This window comes from Bos indicus, chromosome 25, assembly GCF_029378745.1.
Source record: "Bos indicus isolate NIAB-ARS_2022 breed Sahiwal x Tharparkar chromosome 25, NIAB-ARS_B.indTharparkar_mat_pri_1.0, whole genome shotgun sequence".
Taxonomy (NCBI): domain Eukaryota; kingdom Metazoa; phylum Chordata; class Mammalia; order Artiodactyla; family Bovidae; genus Bos; species Bos indicus.
In genome coordinates this window covers 34977950-35000758 of record NC_091784.1, presented here as the reverse complement: position 1 = coordinate 35000758, position 22809 = coordinate 34977950, and the positions used below count along the sequence as shown (strand labels likewise).

Sequence of the window (22809 nt, the reverse complement as noted above, 5' to 3'; positions counted from 1 at the left end):
ATGGAGTGTAGTCCAGGTGCTCTCAACAGTATCTGCCCACAGTGACCTTGGACGCCACAGGCCCAACACTCAGCCTGTTTCCCCTCAACCTGGATCGAGTTCCTCTCGAGAAAGAGTGAAAGTGAAGTGAAAGTGTTCGTCGCTCAGTCATGTCCGACTCTTTGCGACCCCGGGGACTGTAGCCTGCTAGGCTCCTCTGTCCATGGGATTCTCCAGGCAAGAATACTGGAGTGGGTTACCGTAGCACAACTGTGTATTACGGAGGTTTGGTGGAAGGTATGTGGACAATTGAGACCAGGACCTGTTTCCATGACAAGAGTACTAGTTGATTTGTTTAGAGGTTGTCTGACCTCGGGGAGGGTCTTCTTCAGGTAGCCTCTCTAGGTTTTCTGAAAGACTTTCTCCTTTTTTATTCTCGTGGGACCAAAAGATCATAACAGATGTGCTAAGGTCAGAGCAGGAGTTTAGTAAACAAGCTGGCTCTGGCTAAGAATTCAGTTGTAACCATCAAGGTTGTACAGTGTACAGCCTGTGCCTGGCTGGTGTGGCTGGGTCTCTCCAAACCCACTTGTTTATAAAGTGTGCCCAGGGACGTCCCTGGTGGTCCAGTGGTTAAGAATCTACCTTGCAATGCAGGGGATGAGGGTTCGATCCCTGTTTGGGGAACTAAGATCCCATATGCCCTGGAGCAACTAAGCCCACGGGCCACAACTAGAGATCCCACGTGATGCAGCCAAGACCCAGAGTGCCTCCACCAAGATCGGATACAGCGAAATAAATAAATATTTATTTATCTTAAAATAAATAAAGTGTGCCCAGCTTCCTTGCCAGGGTTTCTCAGCATCATGCAAATGAAAGCTCTCTACAGACTGAAGGGCTAGACAATAAAGGAGAAATGCCGTTGCCATGATGATCCAGGCACACCTGGTCCACACGTTTGAATGAGCCGAACAGGTGAATTGGGAAGATTTAACGTGACCGGATTCACTGCTGGAGTCAAGTACCATATTTTCGCTCAGCCACCCCCTTGTGTAAAATAGGGCTCTATTTATAAGTTCTTTTGGGAAAATTGGGTCACAGTCATGTGGAGACCACCATCTGAAGTGAGAAATAAAGCTGAAGGAGGAGGTGTGAGGGGGCGTCGCTGCAGCCTCATCAAAGAGTTTTGATTTCACGAGATCAGTGACCCCATGATTTCTCAGCTGGGAGGACTCATGAGTTATTCTTGCTGCTATATTTATGTCTGGGGTAGAGGAAAGTAGAGGGAGAAGGCTTTAGAGTAATATGGAGGTGAGTTTGCTTTGAAAGTTGTTCTGTCATGTCCGACTCTTTGTGACCCCATGGACTATACATACAGTCCATGAAATTCTCTGGGCTTGAATACTGGAGTGGATAGCTGTTCCCTTCTCTGGGGGATTTTGCTGTAGAAATAGAACAAAAAAGCAGAGGTTTGGGGGATGGGGAAAGTGGCAGGCTCTGGCACTAGCAGGGTGTCCTGAGTGCCTCCTGACTCATTCATTAGACACAGAGACACTTAGTGGGGTCTGGGAGAGGCACGGAGCCAAGGGAGGGTGGTCCTGTGCTCTGCCGCCTTCCACACCCCCCTCACCCACCACGCCCCCCAATGTCCCAGCCCTATGTCTTGGGGAAGTCAGAGCAAAGTCACTCCTGTGCTGCTGAAAGAGAAAAGGCAAAATGAACCTCCAGGTTAGAAATCTGGGTGGAGAGTGCTGGAGGGCATGGTGAGGGGAGGAGAGGAAGTTGAGCAATGCGGGTGGTTTGGGGAAAGACACAGCTCAGGGTTTCCACTCGTGCAGACCAGCTGTTCCTCTGGAAGCCAAGGCCATTGCTCAAGGCTGCTCGAGCCCAGCTCGGCCCCTCCTAAATGACCAGGATGCATTGGACAGGCAGGCCCAAGGCATCACTTTCTAGGCAGAGTACTGGCCCCAGGAGGGACTCGAGTGAGTCCTCGGCGCAACCCCTGTGAATGTGGCGGCGTGGCAGTTTGGGTCACTTGGAAAGCAGAACGAGCCTTGTCTGTGACCAGAGAACAGAACTGGGGTGAGGGCAGGGCATGCCTCTCCAAAGCTATGGCAGCCTGCAGGTGGGGGAGAGGGAAGATGAGCCAGCGTCGCCTTTTTCCCTGAGACGCGGTGTCTCAGGATCTAACCCTCGTGCCCTCCATCCCGGGACCTTCTGAAGGCCCTCGTGGGTACCCCGCGGTTGTCATAGATGCCCTCCCCTGGGAGGGGAGGCAGCTGGTGTGCGGAGTGGCTGAGCCCCACAGGAGACACTGGGCTGCCCTCGGTGGGGGACGGGAGCTTTCGTTTGGCTGGGGGACAAAGCGTGAGGAGGATGCTGATCTTTGCCTGAGAATGTGCAGAATGGCCTGGTTGAAGGGGACTCTTCCATAGTCCTGATAAATAAGGGTGGGAAGGCGGAGTTTGTTGGCTCCCTCCCCCCATCAGGAGGATGCATTGGGCTCTCCGTTTCGGTAATCAGTCACCCTTGTGCTGGATGGTCTGATTCAGAGCCTGTCGGAAATTTCTGGGGATCTTTAGGGATACAGAGCTGGGGGGGCGTCTTTCCCATCATGGTAGCCCCTATTCTTTCTCATCCTTGTCTACAAGATGTTATGCGAGACTGTGTTAAGATCCTTGAGGACGGAAAGTCAGATGCACATCCCATTGCTTGGTTTTCCTGAGATGCTGGCCTCACGTCTTAAAGGGGAAGGGAGGTCAGTCTCACAGGAGTTGCTTCCAAGAATGTAAGTGGGCTCCGGGTGATGGGTGCTGCCTCTTCTTTGAGGAGTCTCTTGTGAATCGTGTGTGGAGTTTTGCCTTCTCTTCTGGTCAGTCACTTTATCCTCACCTGTGTGTTCCTTTGGACACCAGTCCGTTTCCCCAAGATCTCACCACGATGCCCAGAGTATTTGTGCATCACTGCTGTTGTTGTGTAGTCTCTCAGACGTGTCAGACTCTTGCGACCCCATGAACTGTAGCCCGTCAGGCTCCTCCATCCGTGGGATTCTCCAGGCAAGAATACTGGGGTGGGTTGCCATTTCCTCCTCCAGGGGATCTTCCCAACCCTTACTGTCTTAATGCCTTGTGTGTTGGTCGGAAGCTTGAGCTCACTCAGCTCCGGGGAGACTCCTGACTCGCCTTGGGTTTGCTCTTTCGACACACTCTGACTCTTTCAGTTCAAAGATCATTCTGGACAGAAAAGACAGAAGCAACAAATAGGCGTTTATCATCAATATGGCATCATTGCTGAAAGCAGCACGCCCATTCCCTGCTTGTTCTTTTGACTTTTCACGTGATAAGGTAGCCCTTTTGGGGTCTCGAAACATTTTTTGGAATTCCCATCTCATCTTGGCTTTAGCTGTCTGGTCTTGCTTGCACACATAGGCGTAGGTAACCCGTATACCCACGCTGCTTTCTTTCCTCACTTGAAATTGCAGAGTCAGGGCAAGGAAGGAAAGAATAGGAAGAGGAACAGGAAGAGGATGGTCTTTATCTCCCTATAAATAGTTAACTCTTAGTGACAAGATCCACTTTCACTCACATCTCCTGTGGCACCAGTATGGTATCCTGGACCAGGCAGTGCTGGTCCAGGTACATGGATCATCCCCATCGCCTGGGAAAGACCCACCGGGCTTTGTATATACGCACAGTCCTACAGCCTACATGGCAGCCCTGCCCTGCATATAGTAGATATTCGGTCAAAATCACAGTTCTTCTGTATTTTCTTCCTTAAAAAATTTTTTGTTTTACACATCCCGTAATTCTCCATCAACCAATGTAAAGTGTATTAGTTCTGTAGCATTTAATACATTCATGATGTTGTATGACCATCACAGCCATCTAATTCAGCACGTTTTTCATCACTCCAAAAGGAAATAGTGGACCTGTTCAGTTGCTCCCCTGTTCCCCCTCCTACCCGAATCTGGCAGTTAGTAATCTGCTTTCTGTCTCTGTGGATTGGCCTATTCCGGATCTTTCACATAAGTGGACTCATACAATATGTGGCATTTTGTGTCTGGCATCTTAGCGGCATGTATTTGAGATCCATCCCTGTTGTAGCATACATCAGTTCCTCTTTTTGTGTGTTTTATCATGGTAAAAATGTGTATACTGGGACTTCCCGGGTGGTTCAGTGGCTAAGACTCTGAGCTCCCAATGCAGGGGGCCCAGGTTTGATCCCTGGTCAGGGAACTAGATCCCACGCGCCGAAACTAAAAATGCCACATACCACAACGAAGATTGAAGATCCCACTAAGACCCAGCACAGCCAAATAAATAAATAAGTATGTATATTTTGAAATGTCTGTATCATAAATTTTACCATTTTAACCTCTTTTAAGTGTACAGTGTGGTGGCACTGAGTACTTTCATATTTTTGCATGACCATCACCACCAGCCATCTCCAGAGCTTCTTCGTCTTCTGGAACTGGAAACTGTGTCCCCATTCAACCTTAACTGTCCGTGCCCCGCTCCTCACAGCCCCTGGCAAACCCTGTTCTATTTCTCTCTGAACGTGACTCCGCTAGATTTCTCATAGACGTGGAATCCAGCAGTGTCTGTCCTTTTGTGACTGGCTGGGCTTACTCAGCCTGATGTCCTCGAGGTTCATCCATGTTGTAGCAGGTGTCAGCATTTCCTTCCTTTCAGAGCTGCATAATAGTCCGTCATGTGGACGCACCTCGTTCTGTATTCCTCTGTGGAGGGACACTCGTGTGGCTTCCCCAGCGTCTTCCATCTTGAACGCTTGTTTCTTCAGCTGTTCTGGGTGTTTCACAGCCCTGGCCACCCTGCTCCCAACACTGGTTTGTACGTCTCACCAGTCACAGAGCTGAGGGACATTGTGAATCCTTTCTGCCCTGCGTCTCGGGCTCAGGCACTTGGAAAGAAGATTCTGGAAACTTTTGCAGGGTTGCAGACTAGGGTACGGGAGGTAGATAAGAGACCAAACCAAGTCACAGGCGCTAACCGGACCACCAGCCTCATCTGTTTATCCCAAGCTTCCAAACCTGATACGGTGAGGGTCGCAGTGTGTAACCCCCACCCCCGCCCCCCCGCCCCCCCGCCGCCCGCTGCTCATCTCCGAGGCCCTTGGTGGTGGCCACCTGTGGCTTTGCTGAGCAAACGCTTCCAACCCTCTGCGTGCCCATATCATTCCTTCTGTCTCCTTTCTGTCCCACTTCCCGCTTTTTCCTTCTGCCCTGCCTGGTCTCTGGTTTTCCTGTACTTGGCCCGGGCAGTGGGCCCTCTGGTCCCCGGCTTTGGGGACCTGCCACCACCCCCTGCATCCCCACCCCCACCCCCCCACCAGGCACATCCTCGGTGCCTGCCCCTGCCATGGAACCTTTGCGAGCCAGCCCGGCCTTGGCAGACCGAGCGCTGGGCCCTGCCAGCAGCTGTGTGCGTGATCCGACCATGGCCAGCTGCCCCCGCAGCCCCGGCCCGGGCCTGGCTCCCCACAGAAGCACGGCCTGAAGAGTTCCTGTTGGCGGCCACTGTCCTGAGGGCGCAGAGGACGGTGGGGGTGCCGGGGAGGGGGTAGGCTGGGGGAAAGCGGCCCTTCCTGCCGTGCCTGCTGATAATCGGCTCTCCGGAACCAGCCTGGGACACAGGGGCCAGCTGGGTCAGGAAGTGGCGTACAATGCCGCTCTTTCAGGGGAGACGCTGCGCGGTCTTAGGGCCTGTGTGATTCCAGGGGAATCGGAAACAGCCTATTCTTGGAGGATGTTCTCTAACCTGGGCCGGAGGTGAGCAATGGAGCCCCAGACTTCCCACCCTCTGCCTGGGGTTCGGCCCCCCCAGGCATTGCCCAGCTCCAGACCCAATTATTTCCTTCAGAGGAGAGGGGAAAGAGAGCAGATTTCCTTAGGAGACCATGAATCACATTCCTGGTGCTTTTTAGAGGCAGGCTCACCGGGAAGCAGTCATTAAGTCCTTAATGATTTGATGATTTATTAAGACTCTGTCCTGCCTTAGCAGCTGTGGGCCCACGAGGGCAGAAGCCAGGGTCCTCACCCTTGGGATTTTAACCTCGGTGCGGGAGGTAAGACGATATGCTTGTTGTCAAATGCATGAAGAGAAACGGGACTTCAAAAAGAAAAAAGGAATGAATTACACAGGATTGGCCATCGATGCTTTGTGGTGATCTAAATGGGAAGGAAGTCTAAAAAAGAGTGGAATGTATGTGTACGTGTGGCTGATTCACTTTGCTGTACAAGAAACTAACACAATATTGTGAAGCAAGTATACTGCAATAAAAATTAATTTTAAAAAATTATTGGCCAAAGTGGCCTGGCAAATCTAAAGGAGAGATTCAAATTGCCGACATTCATTGTATCATAGAGAAAGTAAGGGAATTCCAGAAAAACATCTACTTCTGCTTCATTGACCATGCTAAAGCCTTTGACTATGTGGATCATAACAAACTGAAAAATTCTTAAAGAGATGGGAATATCAGACCACCTTACCTGCCTCCTGAGAAACATGTATGTGGGTCAAGAAGCAACAGAACATTACATGGAACAACTGACTGGTTCACAATTGGGAAAGGAGTGTGACAAGGCTGTATATTGTCACCCTGTTGATTTAACTTATATGCAGTGTGTCCACATGCATGCTAAGTCACTTCAATCGTGTTCAACTCTTTGTGATGCTATGGACTGTAGCCCGCCAGGCTCTTCTTTCTGTCCATGGGATTCTCCAGGCAAGAATAATACTGGAGTGGGTTGCCATGCCTTCCTCCAGGGGATCTTCCTGACCCAGGGATCGAACCTGTGTTTCCTACTGCTGGTGGATTGCAGGTGGGTTCTTTACCGCTGAGCCACCAGGGAAGCCCACATGCAGAGTACCTGTGTGAAATGCTGGGCTGGATGAATCACAAGCTGGAATCAAGATTGCTGGGAGATATGCAAATGATACCACTATAATAGCAGAAAGTGAGGAAAGAGCTTCTTGATGAGGGTGAAAGAGGAGAATGAAAAAGCTGGCTTAAAACTCAGCATTCAAAAAACTAAGATTATGGCATGTGGTCCCATCACTTCATGGCAAATAGAAGGGGGAAAATGGAATCAATGACAGATTTTTTTTTCTGGGGCTCCAAAATCACTGTGGACAGTGACTGCAGCCGTGAAAATAAAAGATGCTTGCTTCTTGGAAGAAAAGCTATGACAAACCTAGACAGGATACTAAAAAGCAGAGTCATCGCTTTGCTGACAAAGATCTGTATGGTTAAAGCTATGGTTTTTCCAGTAGTCATGTATGGATGTGAGAGTTGGACCCTAAAGAAGTGCCAAAGAATTGATGCTTTTGAATTGTGGTGTGGAGAAGACTCTTCAGAGTCCCTTGGACTGGAAGGAGATCAAAAACTGAAACTGAAGCTCCAATAAAGGGAGTGAAGAGCCGACTCACTGGAAAAGACCCTGATGCTGGGAAAGATTGAAGGCAGGAGGAGAAGGGGCAGAGGATGAGATGGTTGGATGGCATCACCAACTCAATGGACTTGAATTTGAGCAAACTCCAGGAGCGAACTCCACTGAAGGACTGAGGGACAGGGGATCCTGGTGTGCTGCAGTGCACCAGGTCTCAAAGAGTAGGACACAACTTAGTGACTGAACAACAACAGAGAGAGGTTTCCATGCCTCTGCCTGGATACTTCGTTTTTTTTAACTTGTTTTTGGCTGTGCTGGATCTTCATTGCTGCCTGCAAGCTTTCTCTAGTTGCAGCGAGTGGGGCTTCTCTTGTTTCAGAGCACAGGCTCTAGGCACATGGGCTCGGTAATTGTGGCTCATGGGCTTAGTTGCTTTGCCACGTGTGGAATCTCCCCAGACCAGGGATCAAACCCCTGTCTCCTGCACTGGCAGGCAGATTCTTAACCGCTGGACCACCAGGGAAGTTCTACTTGTATACTTCTAATAATAGGAAATTCTCTTTCATGAGACAGCTTTAAACTTATCCAGAAACCACCTCACAGTACTTCTACCCATTGGTCTAGTTTTGATCCCTGGAGTTATTCCTCCTTCCACATATCCACCTTTCAGAATATTGATATTCCTCTAAAATGTTTTCAGGCCCCACGTGCATCCCCGTCTAGGTCACTCTCTTCTAGAAGTAGTTTAGTTTGCCAGTTCCCTTGATAACGTACAAAGTCTAACAGTGAATAGATAGTGTTTTACATGTGAATTTATCTTCCTAGAGAGTTAGAACCATCCCCTCCCTCATTTTGAACACTGTGCTTCTTTTAATACATCTGGAACTCAGACTTGCATTTTGATCAGCCACAGCACAATGTTGCTTTTATTAAGTTAGCAGCCAAATAAAACACCTAAATCATTGTCACAAGTGCTGCTCTGCGTCATATCTCCCCTGTGCTCTCTTTAGACCTAAATATAGGGAACTTCCTTTATACCTGCTGGATTGCATCTTACGAAGTTTCACCCATTTCTCCAGTCTGTGGACCTTGTCTGTGGTGTGGCTGGTATGGGGTTTGTTATCCAGAGCCTGAGCTGTGGAGCCCCACTTCCAAGTCTGAGTTCTAGCTCTCCACTGGCTGGTGGAGGGGTCTTGGCAATTTACTTGGCCTTCCCCCACCCCGCCCCAAATATTTATTTTCCTGCGCCAGGAGTCTTAATTGCAAATCTAGGTCCCTGAGAGTGAATGTGAAAGTCTCTCAGTTATGTCTGACTCTTTGTGACCCCATGAACTATAGAGTCCATGGAATTCTCCAGGCCAGAATACTGGGGTGGATAGCCTTTCCCTTCTCCAGGAGATCTTCCCAACCCAGGGATCGAACCCAGATCTCCCGCCTTGCAGGTGGATTCTCTACCAGCTGAGCCACCAGGAAAGCCCGTGACCAGGGATCGAACGCAGTTCGATCAGTTTGATCAGGGATCAAACCCTAGTTCCCTGACCACGGGTCAAACCCAGGCCGGCCAGTCCTATTGTAATTGTTTCATAGCCCACCTTACGTCCAGTTCTTTCCATTTTCACGTCCACCCTTTAGATTGAGAGCTCCATTTCTTCTCTTCTCTGCTATTCATAGCTGCTTCCAGGACTTCCCTGGTGGTCCAGTGGTTAACACTCCGAGCTGTCAATGCAGTGGGCGTGGGTTCGATCCCTGGTCAGGGAACTAAGATCCCACATGGCCAAAAAAATATATATATAGCTTCCTTCAACTCTTCCTCCAGCTGCTTCCGTCCTTTTCTGCCCTGCACGAGGCCCATTGCCCTTTCACCCCCTCTGAGTGCCACCTCCCCTTCTGCTTTTATCCCCCACTTCCGCCCTTGCACATGTGTGGCCCAGTGGCCCAATTGGTCCTCGTGTTCCCAGCTTTTCTGGAGCTGGGCTCCAGGATCTGGCCACTTGAATAGAATGACCTTGGGCAAGTGGGTGACTTAGCCTTTCTGGGCAACAATCATAGATGCCCCTCGAGTTCGTAGGCAGCGTCACTGAGAGGAGTCTGAGTGTCAGGGGAACACCTGGGAGACAGGTGACCCCCTTCTTCCTTTGTTAGTTTCCCTGAGCAGCATCACAGTTTCACAGGACAGGACATTTTCAGTTTTCTCACAGACACAGTCTAGAGTTACAGACTCATGAGATATTCTTTAATGTGGCTTAAGGGAATTTAAAGGTTGTTTTTGTTTTGTTTCTTTGTTTTGTAAGTGAGGCTCATACCACAAATTCGGGCAACTGGTCTTTGATCCGTCAGTATAAACAGATATTTGTGGACTAAATCTAAACCCCACCCATCTCAGCCCTCTCTCGAGACCCTGACTCAGTTTCTAGCATTTCCAACCAACAAGGATTTCTCTTTTTCCATCACAGCCCTTACAACACAGCCCTTAGAGCTGGCTATCTCTCCCGACCCTCTAGGACCTGGCCACGTCCAGTTCACACCGTCCTGGATTTGAGTCTCTGACTGTCATCTTACATTTATTAGGTCCCTTATAATTCCTTATGAATGCAGGCAACCTTTAACGGCTCAGCAAATCTGGTCACTTTGCCCAGAGGTCTGTCTGCAGCCAGGATCCCATCATTGTGTCAGAGCCAGGAGAGAAACATAGTTGAAAGCGTGTGACTCGCCTGAGGAAGTCTGAAGAAAAGGGAATGGCCTGGTACAGGCCTGGAAGCAGAAGCCGAGAAACAGGTTCAAGGAAGGACTTGTGACGAGAAAGCTGGAAGCACTGGCCTCCAGAGGACACGAGTACTGCCTCAACGGGAGATTTGGGGCAATAAACTTTTTAAGCCAAAGATGCTGATTAAACACCTGAGATTTACTTATTTTCTTAATATTTTATTTATTTATTTGGCTGTGAAGTGAACTGAAATTCGCTCAGTCGTGTCCGACTCTTTGCGACCCCATGGACTGAATTCTCCAGACCAGAATACTGGAGTGGGTAGCCTTTCCCTTCTCCAGGGAATCTTCCCAACCCAGGGATCGAACCCAGGTCTCCTGCATTGCAGGCGGATTCTTTACCAGCAGAGCCACAAGGGAAGCCCTTATATGAGTCTTAATTGCAGCATGCAGGATCTTTTTTTTTTTTTTTAAGAGTCAAAGAGAGAAGGCTTATTTTATATTTTATTTATTTTTGGCTGTGCTGGATCTCTGTTGCTGCACAGGCTTTTCTCTAGTTGTGGCAAGCCAGGGCTACGCTCTCGTTGCAGTGCACAGGCTTCTCGAATCATGTGGGATCTTTAGTATCAGAATGCAAACTCCCAAGTTGTGGCATGTGGGATCTAGTTCCCTGACCAGGGATCAAAGCCGGGCCCCATGCATTGGGAGCTCGGAGTCTTAGCCACTGGCCCACTAAGGAAGTCCTGGGAGTAAACTTCTTACCCATTTCTGGCAGCATGTCTTATGTGAGATTCCTTCTGAACTGGTCTAACCATTGCACCTAGAGCCAACAACTGTGCTCAATGGCGCCCCCTGCCTGTGCCATAGAGAAGAGGGAAGGAAGTGTCTGCCCTCTCCTTGTCTTCAGGGATGACTAAGCCTGATGGGGAAAGGAGCCTGTGTTAGTCTCTTGGGGCTGCCACAACCAATTACCACATATCGGGTGGCTTAAAACAATAGACATTTGTTGTCGCAGTCCTGGAAGCAAGAAGGTCAAAATCAAGGTGCCAGCGGGGCCATGTTCCCTTTGGACATTCCATCCTGGCCTCTTCCTAGATTCTGTTGGTTGCCGGCTGTCCTTCGCATTCCTTGGCTTGTAGGCACATCCCTCTGGTGTCTGCCTCCATTTTCACATGGCTCTCTTCTCCCTGAGTGTCTGTGTCCCTGGGTTTTCATGTGGTTTTCTTATAAGTACACCAGTCATACTGGACTTGGGACCCACCCTAATTCAGTACGACCTCATCCTAACTATCTCTGCAAAGACCCTATTTCAAATGACATCATGTTCACAGGTGCTGGGGGATTTGAACTCCAACGTATCTTTTCTGTGGAGACACAATTCCACCCATAACAGAGCTTATGCTGTTAAAGAATTTGAGTCTGGCTCACAGACCTGTGTTTGTGAAACAAACTTATGGTTACCAAAAGGGTTGCAGGGGTGGTGGGGGGAGAGGTAAACTAGGAGTTTGCAATTAACATGTACACATTACTATATATAAAAATAGGTAAATAAGGATTTCTCTGGCGGTTCAGTGGTTAAGACTGGGCGCTTCCAATGCAGTGGGTGCCAGTTCGATCCCTGGTCAGGGAACTAAGATCCCACATGCCACAGGGCAACCAAGCCCATGCCGTAGTGAAGACCTGGTGCAGCCAAAAGTAAAAATAAAAATAAAGAAATTATCCTTAAAATTTTAGGTGTGATCATAATAATATGATGGTTAACATTCAGTCTTTTTTTGTCTTTTTCCCTTAGAGATTTTTACTGAAATATTTGCTGGTAAAATAGCATAACACCTGGGATTTCCTGCAGATAATCCAGGGAGCAGGGGAATCAGTAACCAATGGTAAAAAGCCGAGGTCAGCACACCAGGCATGTGCTCAGTTGCTCAGTGGTGCCCAACTCTTTACGACCCCGTGGACTGTAGCCCAGCAGGTTCCTCTGTCCGTAGGACTTTTCCAGACAGGAATACTAGAGTGGGTTGCCATTTCCTTCTGCAGGGGATCTTCCCGACCCGATCAAACCCACCTCTCCTGCTTTGGCAGGTGGATTCTTTACCACTGAGCCACCAGAGAGGCCCCAGGACACGAGAGGTGCAGGCCAAATCCAGACCACCTCCTGATTTTGTAAATAAAGTTCTATCGGAATGCAGCCACAGTCATTCATTTCTGTATCTCTGAGGCTGCTTTTTCACTCCAGTGGCAGAGTTAACAGTTGTGATGGAGACCATGTGACCTGCAGAGGCTAAAATATTTACTAACTGCTTCTTCACAGAAAATGTTTGTGACCCCTCATCCTTAAGAAAGCGTGTTTGGCTACAAGTTCATAGTGCTGGGGACTGATTATATGAGGACTTATTAGACGGACCATTGCATTTGTGTGTGCTTGGACTTTTCCATAATGAAAAGTTAAAAAAAAAAAAAAAAACGTGGAGCCAGTAATCTCACTCCTTATACTCTATTCCTTGGGAATGAAAGCATTGATTAATAAGGATATATGTATAAGAATGTTTACTAAAAGAGTTTAGTGGAAATAAATTGCTTCCCAGTACCAGTTGCTATATATCACATCCACCCACACTGTGGAATATTATATCTTCTTAAAGAATGAGCCAGAGTTTTACCAGTTCACTTGGAAAACATATCATGGGATATTTTCAAGTGATATTTTCAAGCAAGATGTAAAAAAGTCTGTGCATGGCAGTCCCAGTTTTATAGGACAGTGACAAAGTTAATCCTTCAGAATGTGGGAGTGTGTGTGTGATTGTGTGTGCACGCTCACACTGGGGTACGTGTAGGGTGTACACGTGTAGGGTACATAACAGGTTGTTAACCTGAGTTGGAATAGAATGACATTTGTGGAAGGGAGCAAAACAGAAAAAGGCTGTTACTTCAAAAACCAGGCTACCTGATACCATCCTGTGTGTGTATGTAGAAATTATATTCATATGTGTAATGTGCTTTGTTAACTTCAAGAGAGAATTATGATTCTGAAAACAACCGGAAGGAGTGAATATTTGTCATGCCTTATAAATAAAAGGGAGTTTGGTTGGAAGTTGGAAAGTGCCCAAGAGCAGGGAGACAAGAGAGGAGAGTGACCACTGTCGACCCGAGCCAGCTAGGGGAGGCTCCATGGAAGGTTCTAGCCGGGCGGGGGCCGCGTCCGGATGGTCTTTGAGCCACAGCCCCTCCCTGATCTCAGCGCCTCTTCCTCCTGCTCCCGGAGAAATAATGTTTCCCTGGGGGATGAAAGACATCCCTTTGTGCAGGCTTTAATTGCCATGTTGTTGTGCCAAGTGAATGAGTGGCAGGCGGGCGCAGCAGCTGGGCACAGCCAATGCCAGGCAGCAAAGCCCGCTGCCTTAGGACAGCCCGGGCCAGCTGGCCTGGGAGCGCTGCCCGCCTCTGCCCCCCACGGTGGGGGGTGGGGGCCGGGCCTGCATGGGGACAGGGGGACACGGGGGTCTTCGGGGAGAGAGGAGTCATTGGAGGGAGGGGCAGGGGCGGGGCGTCTGGAAGGGTCTCAGCCACGGTCAGAAGCTTATTCATCTCATCCTCCTTTCCCCTTCCCCACCCCCACTTCTTGTTTTTCAGACTGTCAGCATCAACAAGGCCATTAATACACAGGTAGTGGCCGTCAAGGAAAAACATGCCAGAAATATCCTTTTGGAGGTTGTTCTGAAGACCGACCCCGAGGAGCATCAACTTGTGGGGACGGAGGTCAGGGCGAGACATCCTTGCTCAGCTGAAGGAACAGGCATCCCCCCACTGGCCAGGCCCCTGCAGGCTCTGAACAGTGTGGGTTGGCAGCAGCTGGCTTCAGAGCCCACAGCCCGTCGGGGTGGAAGGGACTGCAGCAGCCATCCAGCCTGGTCCCGCTCCTCTCCTGTGACTTAGCTTTGCAGAACTGCCAAGACCTTTGAAGTTACTCTCCTTTGAGATGTTTCCTCGGGGCACTGGAGGTCTTTTCCCTTGTATCATCAAAGGACTCTGGCCCTGCACTTTGCCACCCTGACCACCCCCTTGGGGACCTGATCAAATGCCTTTCTCTGAGCATGAAAGCAAAACAGCGATCTGGGCAGCAGCGGTTGGCCTTAAGCCGACACAACGGCTCTACCATGGAAATATGAGCCTCTTGAGTGAGCTGGTTCAGCCCAAACCAGAGGGAAGAAGATGGGAAAGTCAGGGAGAACTAGGGCAGTGGTCCCCAACCTTTTCGGCACAGGGACTGGTTTCATGGAAGACGATTTTTCCACAGATGGGGCAGGGGGTGGTTTCAGGATGATTCAAGCACATTACACTTACTATGCCCTTTATTTCTGTTATTACATCAGCACCACCTCTGATCATCAGGCAGTAGATCCCTGAGGTTGGGGACCCTAGGGTTAGGAAACTGATGATTTGAGGGTTTTCACCAAGTGCCCCCACCACCGACGCAGAGTTGGCAGAAGCCTCAGCTTCCCCTATGGCTCAGTGGGTAAAGAATCCGCGTGCAATGCAGGAGCAGCGGGTTCGATCCTTGGGTCTGGAAGATCCCTTGGAGGAGGAAATGGCAACCCACTCCAGTATGCTTGCCTGAAAAATCCCATGGACAGAGATGCCTGGCGGGCTACAGTCTAAAAGGTCACAAAGAGTTGGACAAGACTGAGCAAGCGACTTAGCAGCAGCAGCAGATCACGCACGATAGGCCTACTGGGCAGCCACCATCCCAGGTCTGTGGCTTTGGAGAGTAGTACAGGCGGCACTCTGGCCAGTGGATCCCTCAGGAACTGCTCTTGAAGTCAAGTCCAGGTGCTGGAGGGCTATGCCCCAGAGGCCAGAGGAGAGGCTGCCAGTGGGGAAGCCTTTGTGTTTGCTGGGACGGAGTACGGGGCAGGGAGGCTGGGTTTCCATCTGGGCTGGGAAGCTGCTTCTTGCCAGGGTTCAGCAAGGCGGCTGCCCCACAGCTAGTCAGGTTGGCATAGCCTGTCTTGAAGCCGTCCCACCCCAGCCCCTCTGTGCAGGAGACCCGCCAGGTTAGAAGGCCAAGGAAGTGCAATACTGTCAGGGCGATGCCCAGGAGAGGTCAGGCCCTCGGGAAATGTCCCTGGCAGCGTGTACTGCTCTTCAGTGGCAGGAAAGCAACTGTCTTTAGTGGAAGATGCTTTCGTTGGAATTAGGGCTTTGCTGCAGGATGGGGCTGTTGAACCCCTACCGGCTACCCCAGAAACCTGGCCCAGCGGTGAGCCCCGCCAGACCTTGCCCTTTTACTCCCTTGACACTTTACTGAGTCAAGAAAACCAAACCAAGAAAAGCCTTATTATTAGTGTCTTCCCAGATGGCTCAGCGGGTAAAGAATCTGCCTGCAATGCAGAAGACGCAGTAGACAAGGGTTTGATTCCTGGGTTGGGAAGATCCCCTGGAGAAGGAAATAGCAACCCACTCCACTGTTCTTGCCTGAGACATCCGATGGACAGAGGAGCCTGGTGGGCTACAGACCATGGGTTTGCAAAGAGTTGGACACGACTGAGTGACTAATTCGTGAATCAGATTAGTGTCCCAGTTGGTTGTCTCAGAGAGTTACCCAGTCCTGACCCTTCTCTGTGAAGAATACCAATCCGTCAGTCTGGCGCAAGATACGAAGTAAGAGACAGCTATCCTGGGCCAGTGTGCCCTTCTGAATGGGGCATGAACACAGAGAGGGCCAGGGCACACCTTGCCAGGGAGGCACCCTGGGGCGATGGAAGGGACCTGGAGGCAGATTCCAGAATCCCGTCACTGGAGCTCTCTGACTTGCTCTGGAACCTTGAATGGGCCCAGTGAGGCCTCTGCAACCCTTAACTCCCTTGTCTGTCAAATGAGAGTGTTGGCCAAAGAAGCTTCCAGAAGCTAACATTCCAGCTCTGCCTTTCTGGGAGTCTTTCTGCCTCCCAGTTGCTAAGGGGTGAGTAAACGTTGAAAAGATCCCCTCCACACAGAGTTTTAAAGCCTAAAGATCTCACAGAACATTTATTCTCTATAGGTACTTTTTTTTTTAATTGGAGTATAGCTGCTTTATGTAGTTGTCTTTGTTTCTGCTGTACAGCAAAGTGAATCACCTATTCAGTTCAGTTGCTAGTCGTGTCTGACTCTTTGCGACCCCAAGCCTAGCAGCACGCTAGGCTTCACTGTCCACCTTCTGCCAGAGCTTACTCAAACTTGTGTCCATCGAGTTAGTGATGCCATCTGATCATCTCTTCCTCTGTTGTCCCCTTCTCCGCCCGCCTTCAATCTTTTCCAGCATCAGGATCTTTTCCAGTGAGTCAGTTTTTCGCATCAGGTAGCCAAAGTATTTGCATCAGGTGGCCAAAGAATCAACTGTATGTATATGTACAGCTTTAGCTTTTTTGAGCTTCCTGGCCACTTAGGTCACCACAGAACTTTGAGTGGAGTTACCTGTGCTGTGCAGCGGGCTCTCATTAGTCATCTGACACAGAGTCGTCTGTATGTGTCAGCCCCCATCTCCTGATTCATTCCACTCCCTCATCCCCCGTCCTGTGTTCACACGTCCATTCTCTAGGTCCGTGTCTTATTTCTGCTTGGCAAATAAGCTCCTCTGTATCACTTTTCTAGAACCACATGCAAGTGATTTTATACAGTATTTGGTTTTGTGTGTGACTTATTTCACTCTGTATGACAGTCTCTACTACTACTACTACTAAGTCTCTTCAGTCGTGTCCGACTCTGTGCGACCCCGTAGACGGCAGCCCACCAGGTTTCCCCGTCCCTGGGATTCTCCAGGCAAGAACACGAGTGGGTTGCCATTTCCTTCTCCAATGCATGAAAGTGAAAAGTGAAAGTGAAGTCGCTCAGTCGTGTGCGACTCTAATGACCTCATAGACTACAGCCTACCAGGCTCCTCATCCATGGGATTCTCCAGGCAAAAGTACTGGAGTGGAGTGCCACTGCCTTCTCCGTGACAGTCTCTGGGTCCACCCAAATATGTGGAAGCTAAACGACTGGCCTGTCATCGTCGTGCAGGGGCCACGCTGTCTTCTCTGTATCATTGCGTTTTTCCTATGTGTGCTGCCACAGTGCGTGCTCTTTATCAGTACATTCATAGAGCATCATCTCCCCTCGTTACCAGCTAAATAAGCATTGGGAAGCCTGGCTTCATTTAGAATTGCGGTTCAGACAGTCGTTTATCCTGGGTGCCTGACAGGTGAACAGGTTGGTATCCCCAACTGTGGTGTCCACTCCTGGAGGGCGGGGGGGTGAGTCTTATTTTTCTTTATATCCCCGAGTGCCTGACATGAATTGGATGCATTAAGATGCTTTTGAAATTAAAGAAAGACAGAGGGATGTGCTTGCCTCTTTCCATGCCGGTGTGCACAGCCAGCTCCATGCCTGCCCTGGCTCCTGTTTTGGCAGATTGCTCTTGGGTAAATGGCTTCCCTGGTGGCTCAGATGGTAAAGAATCCGCCTGCAATGCAGGAGACCTGGGTTCAATCCATGGGTTGGGAAGATCCCTTGGAGGAGGGAATGGCTACCCACTCCAGTATTCTTGCCTGGAGAATCCCCATGGACAGAGGAGCCTGGTGAGCTACAGTCCATGGGATCGCAGAGTCAGACATGACTGAGCGGCTAAGCACAGCAAAGGAGCCACAGTCTGCCTTGAGAAGTCATCTCAAGAGAGGGTAGGGGACCGTCTGTCTCTCCTCTTGGCTTCCTTCTAGTCCAAGGGGGCTGTGCTTGAGGTGAAACTGTAAGTTATTTCAGAAATCCATCTTTAAGAACAAAGGCTGGGGGACTTACCTGGTGATCTAGTGGCTAACACTCGGAGCTCCCAATGCAGGAGGCCCAGGTTCAAGCCCTAGTCAGGGAACTAGATCGCACAAACCACAACTGAGACCCAGCACAACCAAATAAGCAAATTAAAAAAAATTTTTTTTAAATATTAGTTATTTATGTACTTATTTTTGGCCGTGCTGGGTCTTTGCTGCTGCTTGGGCTTTTCTCCAGTTGTGGCAAGCAGGGGCTGCTCTACATTGAAGTGCATGTGCTTCTCATTGCAGTGGCTTCTCTTCTTGGGGAGCACGGGCTCTGGGCATGTGGGCGAGCTCCGTGGCTCTAGAGCTCAAGCTCAATAGTTGTGGCGCATGGGCTTAGCTGCTTTGAGGCATGTGGGGTCTTCCCAGATCAGGGATCGAACCCGCATCTCATGCATTGACAAGCAGGTTCTTTACCACTGAGCCACTAGGGAAGCCAAAAAAAAATTTTTTTTAAGGGTGATTTCAGCTTCCAGACCCAAAATTGTGTGTTCAAGTAACCCCTCTCAAAATACAAATATCAGTCCCAGGAGGGAATTTTACCACACCTTCTAGCTCAGAAGCAAAGTAGCATGTCTTTTGGGTAAGTCCCATAGTTTCTAATCTGAGGCAAGTCTTTCCTAAATGGTGCAGTGCCTCTTACTAGAGCCTGAACGTGCTGTGCTGTGCTAAGCCGCCTCAGTCATGTCTGAGTCTGTGTGATCCCATGGACTCTAGCCCACCAGGCTCCTCTGTCCATGGGATGCTCCAGGCAAGAATACTGGAGTGGGTTGCCATGCCCTGCTCCAGGGGATCATCCTGCATCTCTCATGTCTCTTGCATTGACAGGTGGGTTCTTTATCACTAGCTCCCACCTGGGAAGCTCAAGACAGGATTTGTACTTGGGGTTGATTGATGCCCAGATACTGGGTGTGTGAAGCCTGTATAAGCTTCCATCACAAAAGAAACATGGAAATCCTCTACTTTCCTCCAAAAGGGTTCCCTAATTACGGACGCTTGGAGGTCTGTTAAAATCACTCAAGGCCAGAAGGACATTTATTAAATGCAAACCGTGGCAGGTGGTCCGTGGGTGGCAGGTATGTTTGAAATTGGATCTAGGGGGCAGAATTCCGCACACAGGGAATTTAGGTGTTAGAAGATGACGGTACCCCTGAGCGAGGCCAGGAAGATTTTTAGAAGATGCAGAGTGAAAGAGTCGTTTTCTTTTTTTTTTTTGGTGACCCACAAGGCATACGATATCTTAGTTCCTTGACCAGGGATCAAATCAGCGCCCCCTGGAGTGGGAGCACATAGTCTTCACCCCTGGAGTGCCAAGGAAGTCCCAAGAGTCATTTAGAGAAAATATTAATACATTTTAAACAAAGACTGCCGCTTTCAGGGTAAGAGCAGAGTGGCTCTTAGAGGAATCAGGTGCTACTTGGAAGAGGAACCAAGGTGTCAGTAGCCAGGGCCCTTGAAGAACTGAAGCACGCCTTTGAGTAGTGGATAAGAGGGAATTTTCAGAAGCCGTATTGTGTTGGTAAAATATTAGCTGCAGTTATGTCCCCCTCACAGGCCCCATCACAAACTCAGCAAATCTAAAGGGCAGAGTCTCCCTTCCCACAGCAAAGCCCTAATTCCAACCAAAACATCTTCCCACAGCAAAGCCTTAATTCCAACCAAAGCATTTTCCCACGAAAGGTCAGCCAGGACCACTGCTGGCCCAGAACTTACTTTGCAAATTAGAAAAAGTCACTCCTCCCAAGAGACCGCCGTCTCTGGGGAAATCATCTAATAAAATGAATATTAGAATAAGGTGCCTTTTTGCCATCTGTCAAAAAATTGCCGAGATACCTACCCAGATCCTCGGTGCCTTTGTTACGAGCGGCGCCCCCTGCTGGAGAGTGCTGAATAAGGCACCACCCCCGTGGCGGCCTGCTGCAGGCCCCACCCGGGGTTGGTGCCCAGGCAGGCCCCATCCGTACCTTTGTTTTCCATGACCCTCCCTCACCGTGCATACTGGGCACCCACCACGAGAAGGGAGCGCAGACCTTTTGGTCTGTTGTCAACCGGCTGCCCCTGTCCAGCAACGCAGTGCTCTGCTGGAAGTTCTGCCACGTGTTCCACAAACTCCTCCGGGATGGACACCCAAACGTGAGTGCCTGCGGCTGCAGTGGATGGGCGGGGAGCCTGGGACCCACGTGGGGGAAGTGCAGTTGCCTGAGTCACAGGGGCCACTGTCCACTCTGGCACTAGGGATGGCAATGCCCCTATCTCCTGGCCTTCTGGGTACCAGTCTCAGAGATGGGTTCACCTCTCGCATCCCCTCCTCTGCCCCACCCCAGGCCCGGCTTTCACCATCCTCTTTCTCCTCTCCTTGTCTTCCCTCTCCAGGTTCTCAAGGACTCTCTGAGATACAAAAGTGAATTGAGCGACATGAGCCGGATGTGGGTGAGTCTGAACCCGCTCCTTGGGGCCCCCTGCACCGCCTCGTCCTTCCCCAGAGGCCACAGAACAAGGAGTGTGGGATGAAACAAAGTCATCTCTTTCACCTTGTTTCGGATTTCTCTCACAAGCCTCAGGGAGGGGTTCGGGGATGCCCGAACATGGAACCATGATATTCAGTCTTACCTGGAGTCCCTGGAAACTGTTGGAAGGTTCCAGGGCCAGGGAGTTTCTCCTGCCAATGGAAGCTCATGTCCCAGTGGTCTGTGGGCACTGGGATCCCTTGGCAATGGCACTGTCATAGTTCCTGCTTCTTTCCTTCTCCTGGTCCCATGGGGGTCATAGCACCTTGAGAACTGGCATTCCCAATCTGAATGCCAGTGGATTTTCTTTCCTGGTTGGGGATTCTCGGTGCCTTAGGAAGAGGGAAGAGGTAGGTGGCAAGATCTGAATGGGTTTAGATCTGGTAAACATACCAGAATCTCTCTGGATTCAAGGAGTATGTGTAAGAACGGGAGGTAACCTGCTCTTTGAAGAATCTCCCCAGTGGACGCTGATGTGTCTTTTTGTCCCACTGGATAAGAACTGCTATGTTAGCCGTTTCCTTAAAATTCTTACCTGTCTCTGTCTGCACTCACAAAATGTTAGCAATTATATAGTCCAATCTACCCATTATAGATGAGAAATACAGACCCAGGGAGAGAAAGCAGCTTTTGTCTCCCACACTGCAGGCAGACGCTTTACCACCTGAGCCACCAGGGAAGCCCTTCCTAAGTCACAAGACTAGTTAACCTGTACAGAGCAGAGGTTTATCCCCAAATCTCCCACCTGTATGCTAGAGAGTTTTGTTACATTTCTGTAACATGGAAAGCTTAGGTCTTTTTCTTTTTTTGTAGAATATATCTGGTATATATTTTTCCATCCTTTTACTTATAAGTTTTTATATTTTAAATATTTTTTACATGTATATGTATTGCATTGTGGCTAGAGAATCAATATCATATTGATATTTCAAAGTTTTTTGAGCCTTGCTATATGAGCTAGTTCATGGTCAGTTTTTCTTTAATTGAACTGTAATTGATTTATAATATTAGTTTCAGATGTACTGCATAGTGACTGACTTTTCTGTAATCTTTTGTCTTAGAAATATATTTGTCAATAGCATTTAGTTGGATTCTTTAAAAATTCAAGATGGCAGCCTTTGTCTTTTAACAGGACCTTTACTCTGTTTACATTTATTATAATGGATAATATCTTTAGACTTACATCTCCTATCTTATTTTATGCTATTTGTCCTATCTGTTTTGTTTCTATTTCTCTCATTGTTTACCTTCTTTTGGATTGATTGGGTATTTTCTTTCTCATTCACTTTCCCCCTCATTACTAGTGGGAAGATACAAAAATAAAAGCAGAGATTTTTTTTGTTTTGTTTTTTTTAATCTGTTGACAATGTTATCTAAAAATGAAAAGGGTCTGCTTAGGTTATCGTTATCTAAAATTCATATCTTTGTTTCCTGTATAGCACAAAGACCTTAGAATATTTTAACACCATTGGTTCCCTCGAATGCTGTTGTCGTATATTTTAAATTTTGGTTGTTTTTAGACCCCATATTTTATTTTAATTGTTGTATTTGGTGCTCTTCATTTCCTGTTACATCTCAGAGCATGCATTTGGGATCTCTTTCTTTCTGCTTGAATTATTTCCTTTAGAACTTCCTTTAGTGAGAGTCTGCTGGTGGGAAACAAGCACTTTTGCCTGATGGAGAATGTCTTTATTTCACCCTCATTCACGGGAGATATTTTCTCTGACTTAAGAATTCTGGGATGATAGTTCTTTTCTTTTAGTACATGGAAGATATTAGTCAAGATACCCTTGCATTGGCTTATGGCTTCCTTCATTCTTATTAAGTCTGCTGTTAGACTCATGGTTATTCTTTGAAGCTAATCTGTTGTTGTTTTTTTTTTTCTGTTTATAAGTTATTATTATGTATCTAGGTGTGAATTTAGTTTCTTTGGACTTCTTTAATCTGTAGATGATTATCTTTAATTAGTTTTGAAAAATTCTCATTGTCTTTTCAAATATTGCCTTTGCCTCATTCTGTCTTTTCCTCTGAGACTCTGGTTAGCAGTATTTTCAACTTTCTCACCCTATTCCCCGTGCCTTTAAACCACTATTTCATTTGTTTTCTCCCTGTTCGCCTCTGTACTGCATTCTGGGTAATTTCAGTCCATCTAGTGTTCATTTCACTTATTCCCCTTTCAACAAGGTCTAATCTGTTGCTAAACCTCTCCATAAGGTTTGCAGTTTTGTATAGTTCTCATTTCTTGGAATTTTAGGTTTTGTTTTGTTTTCAGATCTGCTTGGCATTCTTTATAATTTATTGTGCCCTGCATATATTTTAAAACAGTCTCTAATTTATTTAGGCTTATTAAATACATGATTTCGTATATCACTTTTTATACTTCCAGTAT

General features: G+C 48.5%; 1 protein-coding gene across 4 annotated transcripts in view; it reads left to right on the top strand.

The window, feature by feature from the left end:
* The window catches only part of HIP1 (huntingtin interacting protein 1), a 136557-nt gene that overhangs the window by 72379 nt on the left and 41369 nt on the right, over window positions 1-22809 (top strand). For all 4 annotated transcript variants that reach the window (XM_019987705.2, XM_019987708.2, XM_019987704.2 and 1 more), the window contains exons 2-4: window positions 13721-13784; window positions 19904-20046; window positions 20287-20343. In XM_019987705.2, coding sequence (XP_019843264.2) covers window positions 13721-13784; window positions 19904-20046; window positions 20287-20343 — 264 coding nt within the window. The remainder of the gene's footprint in view (window positions 1-13720; window positions 13785-19903; window positions 20047-20286; window positions 20344-22809) is intronic.